The sequence below is a fragment of the Salmo trutta genome, chromosome 10 (genome assembly GCF_901001165.1).
Source record: "Salmo trutta chromosome 10, fSalTru1.1, whole genome shotgun sequence".
Taxonomy (NCBI): domain Eukaryota; kingdom Metazoa; phylum Chordata; class Actinopteri; order Salmoniformes; family Salmonidae; genus Salmo; species Salmo trutta.
In genome coordinates this window covers 5,077,490-5,089,905 of record NC_042966.1, presented here as the reverse complement: position 1 = coordinate 5,089,905, position 12,416 = coordinate 5,077,490, and the positions used below count along the sequence as shown (strand labels likewise).

Genomic DNA, 12,416 nt, shown 5'->3' with positions numbered 1-12,416 from the left:
TCAGTCATATCAGCGGCAGCAGGAAGAATTAAGACCTCCATTGGAATTTGGTTGTGCTTTTAGATGTTTGAAAGCATAATGATAACACATTGGGAATTCAACAAACTTCTGTCTGTCTTTTTGAGTGGGTGAATAAAGGTTGAAATCTCATTGATCAACATCTCAACCAAATACTACCCAAATTCAAGTTGAAATGAAATGGTGTTCCCAGTGGGCAGTGCCTTAAGGGTCGGTTCAAGTTTATTATCCATGGGTCTGCACCTCGTCAACCATTTGGGTGTACGTCGTCAGCTCCCACTTCACGACTGATGTTATGAACCAAGTTTAAGTTAAGTATATCTTGAATTTACCTGCTGACTCAATTTCCCTGCTGACTCAATCGGATTTGAGGATTAGACTAACTGAACATTAGCAGTGTGAAGTGAAGTTAGATTCCTCATAAGCATGTTAGCTAACGAGAGTTCTTTGCTATAGCAGCTTCTATCAACAAGCATTTGTACAGAGAGACTTGGAATCCAGACATGACTGTGTGTTTTGGACAACATAAAAGGACAGTTCACTCCAAAATCAAAGCTTTTCCATTACTTTGGGGATGAGGCAAAGGGCTTGGAGCTGGATTTAGATGGAACAGATGGAAGGCATTAAACACCTCTTGACATCACTTTTGAGGTAGACCTGAACTTTGACTTTGGATTGAACTATCCCATCAAAAACAACTTTATATACTCTTGATAAAAATCATATCAAAAAGCTGGTTGGTTGCATCTTGTCTGCTCAGAAATATTTGCCATACTACAGTAATCCCAGTTGAAAGTACCCCAAACGAAAACTAAATGGAACTGGCCTCAGCCTGAGGCACTACATTTTTATTTGACTTCCTTATCACGGGGGGAATTAGTAACTGGTTTAAAATCAGAGCTATGTAGTTGGCATAAATAAATGATTCTGATACATTTTCAGCAATCCCCAAAAAACAAGATAATGTCAAAAGTCAACCTTTTGTGAAGCATCACAGCACAGTTGAAAAATATATGGCAAATATAAATCCAATATGGATGGTGTTAAGAAATAGATGGGAGGGGTTGAATGGAGCTTAAGGGTGGGACTAATAACAAGATAACAAATGTAAAACATATGGGTCTGTAAAATGTATTTTGGTTCAGAACATTTGTGAAACAGCAGTTACAAATATATTGCAAATAGAAATCAAACTGGATGGCCGGGACTAAAAACAAACAAAATATAACTATTGTAAAATAGATTGTGTCTGTAAAATGTGTATAGTACTTATAAGCTGGAAGTAGAAGCCTAAGTGTTACTGTTTATTAGTTTATGCCAATTGGGGGAGGGGTGGTAGAGTTTGCAGGGAAAAATAAAGGTATATTAAAAAATATCTTTGTGTGTGTGTGTGTGTGTGTGTGTATGTATGTATGTATGTATATATATATATATATATATATATATATATATATATATATATATATACATATACACACATTCAAAAGTTTGGGGTCACTTAGAACGTCCTTGTTTTTGAAAGAAAAGCACATTTTTTGTCCATTAAAATAACATCAAAATGATCAGAAATACAGTGTAGACATTGTTAATGTTGTAAATGACTATTGTAGCTGGAAACGGCTGATTTTGAATGGAATATCTACATAGGCCCATTATCAGCAACCATCACTCCTGTGTTCCAATGGCACGTTGTGTTAACTATTCCAAGTTTTTCAATTTAAAAGGCTAATTGATCATTAGAAAAACCTTTTGCAAATATATTTACACAGCTAAAACTGTTGTCCTGATTAAAGAATCAATAAAACTGGCCTTCTTTAGACTAGTTGAGTATCTGGAGTATCAGCTGTGGGTTCAATTACAGGCTCAAAATGGCCAGAAACAAAGCCCTTTCTTCTGAAACTCATCAGTCTATTCTTGTTATTATAAATTAAGGTTATTCCATGCAAGAAATTGCAGAACTGAAGATCTCAACGCTGTGTACTACTCCCTTCACAGAACAGCGCAAACTGACTCTAACCAGAATAGAAAGAGGAGTGCTAGGCCTCGGTGCACAACTGAGCAAGAGGACAAATACATCTAGTTTGAGAAACAAACGCCTCACAAGTCCTCAACAGGCAGCTTCATTAAATAGTACCCGCAAAACACCAGTCTCAACGTCAACAGTGAAGAGGCAACTCCGGGATGCTGGCCAACACACACACATATACACACGTACACGCGTGTGTGTGTGTGTGTGTGTGTGTGTGTATGTATATATATATATATATATATATATATATATATATATATATATATATATATGTGTATATATATATATGTGTATATATATATATATATACACACACACACACACACACACACACACACACACAGTTCAAGTCAGAAGTTTACATACACCTTAGCCAAAATCATTTAAACTCAGGTTTTCATACACACACACACTACATACATACATACATACATACATACATACATACATACACACACAGTTCAAGTCAGAAGTTTACATACACCTTAGCCAAAAACATTTAAACTCAGGTTTTCATACACACACACTACATACATACATACATACATACATACATACATACATACATACATACATACATACATACATACATACATGTGTGGGGTTAAAAAGGAATTGGCTAAGAATTAACATATCAGACCAGTACATTGCCGAGTTACTGGTGGCATGTAAAGTGGTCGGGAGCTGAACCCTGAATAATCAACCATTAGACCAGAAAGACATGAGACTGTGGTCCACACGTTGAAATAGTTAGAGACTCTGAAACTCAACACGAGGTGAAGAAAACAAACTTACCAGACCAGGACACCGCCAGTCTGCAGGTGCACATGTAAAGTGGTTTGGAACTTTGACTATGTACCCGAGGAAGAGGAGAAGAAAACTCCCCTCTCAGACAATCACTGGTACAGCTAAGTAGCTGTTCTTAGGAAACAGCCCATTGGAAACCAGACAACTAAGAAGAAGGACCTTGTGACCTCTGGTGGACAATCAGAGCATGTACAAGTGGCCCACAGGAAACAACTTTCTGAGAGGGCTTGGTTCCGACCGAGATAAACAACGAACTAAATGCATTCAACACGTAAACACATTAACTATTTTCTTATTCCAAACGGGTGGCGGTTCGTGTGCAAGGCATATGATTAATGTGAGGACAGTCCTAGAATGTATCCACGATAAATGTCAGTTTCTCTCTCTATTTTCCCCACCCCTTTCTCCATCTCTGTGTAATAAGCTGTCATATCTTGTCAGTCCACTAGGGACCTTTGTCTCATGTAAGTGTGTATGTGTATTCTGTGTTATTATTTAGTTCGCTGGTAAATAAATAATTAAACCAATTTGTGTAGTACTGAATAATGCTCAAGGCTGTGGTTTGTGCAGATCCAAGAAGGTTACGAGTATTCAGAATGAGAATTGATATGAGGTAATGATTTAATAATTGACTGTTATCAATATATAACTTATATTTCTTCTAGAGTTTAATTCGGGAGATTTTAACTCATTAAAAAACGTATTATGTGGTGCCCCAAATTCCTAATGAGTTAATTGTTACATGATTCCTTTAATTGGGTGGCTAGGAGCCAGAATGTGTTATGTGCTCAAGGGTTCAGAGGGGTTGGGTTAAATGCGGAAGACACATTTAGGTTGAATGCATTCAGTTTGCAACTTGCTAGGTATCCCCTTCCTTTTCCTACATACACACACTTTGACAGTCATTTAAACATTATGCAAATGTATGTACATCCCCATTTGTGGCCTGCGATGATTGTGGAGATATAGATAGCCCAGTTATTCACATAAAATGTGGTTACCACATTGAGATTAGCCTCGGTGTGTTTGTCTCTGTGAGATTAGCGATTGGACTGAAGATGCAGCAGCCAACCTAAAATAAACTACAGTGGGTGCAGAACAAGTCTCTTTTCTCTACTGCTAACCAGGGATTTGTTTGGCCAGTGTGTTAGAGGGGACCCTTTGACCTTACCTTACACAGCACCTACCCCAGGGGTGCTGACAGGGATTTGGGAGACCAAGCGAATTCTGGAATGAATTTAAAATGTGACACTTGGTGACAACATCAGGTTTTGGTCTAAGGGCCAGGTTGCTAACTGGTTTTATGAGCCAACTCTGGCATCAATCTCCCCAATTGTAAACATAACCCATACTTTATAACAGCTGCTTTTCCTGGGTCAGTGTTCAGAGGTCAATTTTGGCACTAGTATGAATTGATTGCATGCAGCATACCTAGCCTTTAGCGAAGCAGAATAGCATCAAATTGAGCAGACGATCCGAGTTTGAAACCCGATCATTTAAATTCAACATTGGCTCCCTAATCTGTTGCCGTTCCATATTCAGTGCCTGTTATATGAATCTCTCTCTGTCCTAGTAGCTGCTGCTGTTGTTCAGATCTGAAAGATTTGGATGGGTGTAGAGAATATGATAGTAGCTTCACCTTTGCCCTCTGATAGAGTAAGTGCAATTTTGCCATATTGCTTAAACAATATACATTCCTTTCAGATCTACAAGAGTGCCTAAAGGATAGGGCTTATAGGGTTGTTTCTGAACCAGCCTTTTGTGGACCTCTTGTGAACTTGTTGTGGGATAAGTGAAGCCATTTACCTTGTAGCTGCTGCTGTAGATGCTGCTGTTCCAGGGCCAGAGTTGACAGGGTGTAAGTGCAGAATTCCAGGTTCTCCAGGGTCTGCAGACAGGACGTCTGATCCTCATCCTCCTCCTCCTCCTCCTCCTCCTCCTCCTCCAGCATGGCCCTTAGCTCTGAGGCTGTGTGGGCGTACGCCTCCATGTCCTTCTCTATCTCCTGCAGCCGCAGCAGCAGCCTGTACTCCTCCTTTTGCTGCATCTCTCTTTGCCTCTCAATCTTGATATCCCTGTCCATCTCAAGGTGCTGCTCCATCTCCTTCTCTTGCTCCAGAGCCAGGTCACCGAAGGCAGGTTCAGATTCTTCTCTCCTCTCAGTCTCTGACACATACCCCTCCCCCTCCTCGCGGGTGTAGAAGAGGGGTCCAAAGGGCTGGAGGTTGTTAAGGGGAGGGGATGATTGCCGGGGACAGGGTGGGCGAGGCGCGGGGCGTGCCGGTTTGTAGGGAGCTCGAACTGGGGGTTGGAGGATTCTTGGACGAGGGGGAGGGGGGCGAAGGGTTTTGCACCTCTCCAGGGAGGACGATGAGGAAGAGGGTTGGAGGAGGGTCAGTTGGGAGTGGGAGGAGCCTCGCATGATGTCGCTCTCGCTACTGAAGTCCATTATGGAAAAGTGACGGGAGATGTTGGATTGTCGGCTTCCATTGTCCTCGGCAGCAGACCCGACAACATCCCCAGCAGCAGCCCCGACAACGTCGACCCCTCCGTGCCCCGGCAGGCTCCTCTCAAATTGCAAGAGCTGCTGGGATAACTTGGTCTCCAGGTCACCGGCTGATGTTGCCAGGGAATCCAAGGTGAGGGAAGCGGGCAGGAGACCATTGGAGCATTGTCCTTTCCGCTGGGACAGCGCCCTGCGCTCACCACGGCAACCAAGTAGCAAGTCGGCATCGTTGACGCTGGAGTGGCGGGTCAGCTTTTTCTGCCTGTGGCCCTCCACCACTAGACTTAACAATTCCTTGCCCAGACTAAGACCTTTGCCATTGCTGGTGGCGCCCTCTAGTGCTCCGAGGTAGTGGCCGTTACCTTTGGACCAGGCAGACTGGGTGCTAGGTGTAGCTAGGCTAAAGGCTCTGTTGAGTAGTGGTGGTAGGGTCCTATCAGGGTGGCTAGTCCTACTACCATTATTGGTGGCGTTAGGGCTGATATGATGCCTGTGGCCCAGAGTTGGCACACTAGGTCGAGGGAGAAGCCTGGGCCTTGCCTGAGGGACAGAGCTGGGTCTCTGGGGCCCATGGGGGGCTGTAGGCCTGTGAGGTTGCGCTTTAGCCCTATCTCTTCTCTCCCCCCTGTCCTGGGTCTGCTCCCCTGCAGTCTCCTGGGAAAGACTCTCGCTGACAGAGTCCCCCTGCCACATCCTTTCTTCCGCCCTATCAAAGTAATCCAGGTCCCACACAGTGTGGTCCTCTTGGGGTCTCCACTCAGAACCATACTTCATCTCGCTATGGTCCTGTTGACCAGAGCTGCAGTCCAAGGTGTAGCTGCTATACTCCTCTACCCCTTCCCTTTTTACAGCTTCCATGTCTTCCCTCATGTTTTGCCCATAATCCTCAATCTTGACAAAGCGATGAGGAAAGACCCCACATCGCCCTCTCAGCTCGCCCGACAGCCAACCGTCCTCCAGGGTGTTCACCACCCGGATACGGTCCCCCACGTCGAATTCCAACTCTCCTGGCTCCATGGCCCGAAAGTCGTGCAGTGCTACCCCATACACCCCATCCTCCTCCTCTTCTTCAACCTCCCTGGAAAACACCTCCTCAGTCCCATTCCCACTACTGTAGGGCTCATAGGTCAAAGGTTCAGTCTTGTAGTTCATGGGGTCAACCTCTGTATCATGTGGGGACCTCAGGGGCCCCAGAAGCTCCACGAATCCCTCAGGAAACACCCCCCTGCGTCCGACCAGCTCTCCCTGGAACCAGCCAGGCTCGGGTAGGCCGATGATGGTGATAAGGTCCCCCTTGCAGAAGTCTAACTCCTCATGGAGCTGTGCATGGAGGCCCATGAGTGCCCTGGCCTGGCCGAATGCATATGGGGGGAGCTCAGAAGCCTGGGCCTGAGCGCTGCGCTCCGACAGCTGCCTGGAGCGGCCCGACAGGTGGAGCTCTTTCACGCAGGACACAGGGAAGAGGCCACGAGCACCCCAGGCATTACGCCCCCTCTGCCAGGCTGTCCCTGGGTCCTCGCTGCTCTCGGCTGCCACCACGTCACCTAACAAGAGAGAGAGGGAGGGGAGAGAAAAAGAAAAGAGACGAGAGGAAGAAGATGAAGGTATTAAGAAATAAAGAGAGGGAAGAATGGGGAAGAGCAAGAAGAGCAGAAGTCAGATGAGATATTGTATGGCTTGAGAATTCTGTCACAGCAGGTGGTAGAAATGTAACTTGACTCTGGAATGTAACTTGACTCTGGGCCTCATTTGTGACCCGTTTCAGGAAACTAGGCGTATATCGCGAGTCACTACTTCACAGGAGACATTTGAACGTAAACTTTTTTTTGGAAGAAATGCCTTCTTGAACATGTGAACTCTCATGTGCCTTAATAACAAACTTGTATGCCATCTGTAAATATGAATAAAACGGTTAAATTACAAGCCTAGTTGGTTTAGCCACAGAAAAATCGAGCAACCTTCCCGCTTGCCATGATTGGCAGAGATAATGAGTGTGCTGGAAATGCCCGAGAGATGAGTTTGGATTGGTCTGCCATTAGGGCTGGGCGGTATACCGTATTTTATGATATACCGGTATTGATGCAGGGACCGGTTTGGGTTTTTACTTTACCTTCTATACCGGTATTTGAATGTTTGGTTTGTTAAATGTGATACGCCATGTGTAATGTACATTTTTATAGTTTACTTCGCTACTTGAGGCATCTCTCTCCGCTCCTTCTCTCCGTGCCACTTTCCACATAGACCTAGCCACGCCCCCTGTCACTCAAGGAGCGCATTTGATGTTCCTCAACCGTGAGACACTTGAATTCAGTCTGCATGGTCAATGCAGCACATGCAACAATGTTGATGACAGCAATGCTGTTTTCACTTTGATTAATATAAATATACTAGCGTTCTATAAAGACACTATTAGTTTGTGTTTCTTACATCAGCAAACAGCTAGTTTGTCTTTTCTTAGCAAGTTGCCCTAAATCTTGTGAGACGCTAATTGTTAGCCGCTAATGCTAATAACTAGCTAGCTAATAAATGTACTGAGTAAGAGGCAACGTAGCTAGCTAATACAGCCTGATAGTACCAGTGATGGTGTAGACCTAAATCAGCATGTTGTTTGTGCAACAGTATCTTCTAAATCAAAGAGGAATATGCAAAGAAAGAATATGTTAGCTACATGAAGTAGCTAAGAGAAAACATGCAATGCAGCCAAAGCTTATAGGGTCCCAGGAAATACGTATGAACACTTAGTTCCTACCCTGTCACAATAACTCCTCCCTGGCATTTTCATTCGCTGTCATCTCAAACAACATTGTATTCAAAGTGCCCACTATTATATTCTAACTATAGAATTAGACTAGTCATTCTATTTCCACGATTCCAACAGTTTTGCTTTAATTCGCAAGTCAAATCGCAATTGCAACATTTGGTTAAAAATAAGTCCTAGATTATTTGCCCATATCGTGTAGCTCTACGTGGCAGTGTGAAAATTCTCAATTGAGCAGTGGTGTAAAGTACTTAAGTAAAACTACTTTTAAGTACTACTTAAGGTGTTTTTGGTATCTGTAGTTGACTATTTTTATTTTTGACAACTTTTACTTCACTACATTCCTAAAGAAAATACTGTACTTTTTACTCCATACATTTTCCCTGACAACTAAAAATACTTAGCAGAACGCTTAGCAGGACAGGAAAATGGTCAAATTCAAGCACTTGTCAAGAGAACATCCCTAGTCATCTACTGCCTCTGATCTGTAAAACTCACTAAACACAAATGCTTTGTTTGTAAATTAAGTCTGAGTGTTGGAGTGTGCCCCTGGCTATCCGTAAATAAAATAAACTAGAAAATGGTTTGCTTAATATAAGGAATTTGAAATGTATACTTTTACTTTTGATACTTAAGTACATTTTATCAATTACATTTGATACTTAAGTATATTTAAAAACAAATACTTTTAGACTTTTACTCAAGTAGTATTTTACTGAGTGACACACTTTTACTTCATTTTACTCAAGTATGACAATTGGGTACTTTTTCCACCACTGCAATTGAGTGCAGGAAATAAAGAAATTATTAAAGGGCTGAAATTTGTTTTGGTTGAAGTTAAAATGAACAGTATAAAACAATCAAAATGGAGAAAGACTATGAAATCCCTTAGAATGTATGTGTTGCCACTCTAGGATCACTCACTACTCATAGAGCAAATGTAGAACTTTTATTATTCAAAAACTCAACATACCGTCAAATACGTCATACCGTCAAATTTTCTTTATAAATGCCGTGATGTTATATTTTGGCCATATTGTCCAGCCCTATCTGCCATATTTCTGTCTATTTGAGCTGGTCAGTATGTCTAGGTAATCCTGTCTAAAGCGGCATTAATTTTTTTTTTTAATTGTGTAGTAGTAAAACTGCATATGTTTGCTCTCCACTTTCTGGAGGACCGAGTTTTGAAATCTGTGGAATTACGATAGCTAAGGAGATGGAGAAAACACCTGTCACCAGATTACATCTTCAAACTAAGGGCAACCTTGGCATCCATCATGATGTATACGGGTAAGATAGTCTAGCTAGCTACATTTTCAGATATTACACGTTTCCAATTTAGACAGAACGTGGTTTCATTTCAAGCTAAAGTGAACTTTTAGCTAGCTAGCTAATGTTAGCCGGCTGGCTCCCAAGCTAACATTACGTGTATGACATTATTCGTATCCCAGAAACATTTGCTTTGCTAGTTAGAGCCTAATGTTAGCTAGCTAACATTGAAAATGGTTGGTTAGCTCGCAGTAGATTCATGCAGGGCACTATGTTCATTGTTGTTTAACTATCTAACGTTAGCTGGCTGGCTCATTAGCTAACGTGACGTGTGCGATCTTACACATTGTTTACCGAGCTCGGTTCATTGTTTACCTAGCTATCTACATGTCTTAAGCTAAAGTGTACAAAAATATGGCCGACGTTTACTGACAACAGTCAGTAAACGTCGGCAAAAAAGCGTAATGAAATTGTTGCCAGCAGAGCTGGTTAGGCTGTATTCATGTTATCCAGAGGTAAACAAATCATCGGCTAGAGTGTCAAGTGTGCGCTCTGAACGCTCTGAGAGTGAAACGAGATGGGTGGGGCTAAAGCTTAAGAGAGTGTGAACATTGCTGAATGGGTGTAGACAACTTCACTTGATACCAAAACATTCAAAGGCCATTTTCTCAAAAGTGAGGATACAAGTTTATTAACTTTCAAAGCATAATTACTTTCCCATTGTTCCTCAAAAATCTATGATATACCATTTTGTAGCTCCGAGTCTCTACTTTTATCCATTGGACAAACACAATTTCAAATGTTGCTACATAAGAACAAATCCAGTTGGTGAGTCACATATCAACTCATACACCCTGTACCATGTAATCAAAAATCTCTTCCCAACTATTTTGCAATCTGTATGTCCCAGCTGTCAACATCCTGGTCCTCAAATGAAACTGGTATACTTTCTTATTTATGCTATTTTTATTCCTCCACCAGTTTTGATCCTTTATATATTGGGCAGACAGACCAGTTCCCTACCACCTGCCGCTGCCACCTGCCTCCTCCATTTTTGGGGTAATGCTGTAATAAATTGGTTGTAATCTTGGATTGAGCAGACCTTCCAAATGAAAAACATAACTCTACCATTCCAATTTACATTTAAAAACAAAATACCCTTTTCAAACATCTTTCCCATAACTACAGGTATTTTATCAACCAGAACATTTGAGTTGCCATAATATTTGTCCTATCTTTTCAGGGGGATGACATTGAAGCCAGCTCTGCAATGCTTGTTTGAAAAAGAGAGATACTTTGAAAAAGGTTTTATATTTAATTAATCAAAAATGACAAATGGCAAAAAGGCAATTTTTTAACAATGGATGAGCTTTTCTTAGTAATCTATCTGAGAACCATTTAGGGTTCAAGTAAAACTTTCAGAGAGGTTTAGTGCTTTTATATGTAATAATCTCAACCACCCCAATTCATATTCATTATATGCGTTGTCTGGTTTAGCGTCCAAGATAAAGCAAAATATTTTTTGCTCACATGATTTGAACAACGAATCATCAAGAATAGGCAGTGCCATAAGTAAGTGCCATAAGTGAGTAAACTGAGATATGTCTATTTCTACAAGTTTTCTATTGAAATTCATTGTGGAGAGCTCATATCTTTTGTGATATGAATACCAAGTATGTCTACTTCACCGTCAGCCCATTTCATTAGGTAAACTGCAGGGTCACTTTTTATTTTTATTTAACCTTTATTTAAGGCAAGTCAGTTAAGAACAAATTCTTATATACAATGATGGCTTACTGGGGAACTGTGGGTTAACTGCCTTGTTCAGGGGCAGACGTCAGATTTTTACCTTGTCAGCTTCGGGATTCGATCCAGCAACCTTTCGGTTCCTGGCCCAACGCTCTAACCACTAGGCTACCTGCTGCCCCAGGTAATGTAAAAGTTGTATTTTTTAAAGATCCAATATGTAATATTGAGTTATCATAATTAGCTTTTCTGTATTCCCTGGACTAAAACCTATCTAGATCTTCAATGAGACAATGCAGGAGTCTAGCTTGCGGACTTGATATAAAGCAAGTCATCAGCATACATGGCACCTTTGTTTTTAAGTCTTGGATTTCTAATCCTCTAATGTTGTTATTTGATCTGATTTTAATAGCTAGCATTTTCGATGGCCATAACGAATAGATATGGTGACAGCGGACACCCTTGTTTAACTCCTCTTGGCAATTCAAAACTCTCTGAGAAGTAGCCGTTATTTACTATTTTACACCTGGGGTTGCTATACATTACTGTATAGCTCGGGGAACAGTGGGTTTTTACCTTGTCAGCTTGGGGATTCGATCCAGCAACCTTTCGGTTATTGGCCCATCGCTCTAACCACTAGGCTACCTGCCGCCTCGTTCTTACAGTCCACAAAAACAACCTTGCCGATGGACCAAAAACCCAGCCAGCTGTATGTTATCCATGTCCAACTCGTTAAAGAAAACATCTTTGTCCAGTACGAGGTGAGTAATCGCTGTCCTGATATCCAGAAGCTCTTTTCAGTCATAAGACACAGTGTCAGAAACATTATGTACAAAATCAGTTACAAATAACGGAAACACACACACAAAATAGCACAATTGGTTAGGAGCCCATAAAATGGTAGCTATCTCCTCTGGCGCCATCACAATGTCCTGTGTGATTTGTCCAAGTATATGACATTTGTGGTGCTACAATTAATGAAGCTTTGGATTTTGTATTCTTTACCTGTTCTCTGGTTTTAAAAAACGTTAGTATTGGTCGTATTGTCACAATGTACACAGTGGCCATACTTGTAATTACCATTGGGCAGGCCTGGGAGCCATGTGTCACTTCTTGGGTAGTTGTATTGTGTTCATAATGGAATCGGCTAGATTGCGTACACGTTTGAAAACAAAGGCAATGGGGCAGTGTTGTGAACTCTCATAGATTTGGATCACTTTTGAGGATGTTCCAGTGTTTCAACACGATAGATTTGACGCGACCGGCACATGGGCTGTACTGGA

General features: G+C 41.9%; 1 protein-coding gene and 1 long non-coding RNA gene across 4 annotated transcripts in view; one reads left to right on the top strand and one right to left on the bottom strand.

The window, feature by feature from the left end:
- Nucleotides 1-12,416, top strand: part of LOC115200991 (uncharacterized) — a 70,464-nt gene that overhangs the window by 24,076 nt on the left and 33,972 nt on the right. The gene's annotated exons all lie outside the window — the stretch shown is intronic.
- Nucleotides 1-12,416, bottom strand: part of dnmbp (dynamin binding protein) — a 111,501-nt gene that overhangs the window by 66,570 nt on the left and 32,515 nt on the right. For all 3 annotated transcript variants that reach the window (XM_029764169.1, XM_029764168.1, XM_029764170.1), the window contains one exon: nt 4,661-6,904. In XM_029764169.1, coding sequence (XP_029620029.1) covers nt 4,661-6,904 — 2,244 coding nt within the window. The remainder of the gene's footprint in view (nt 1-4,660; nt 6,905-12,416) is intronic.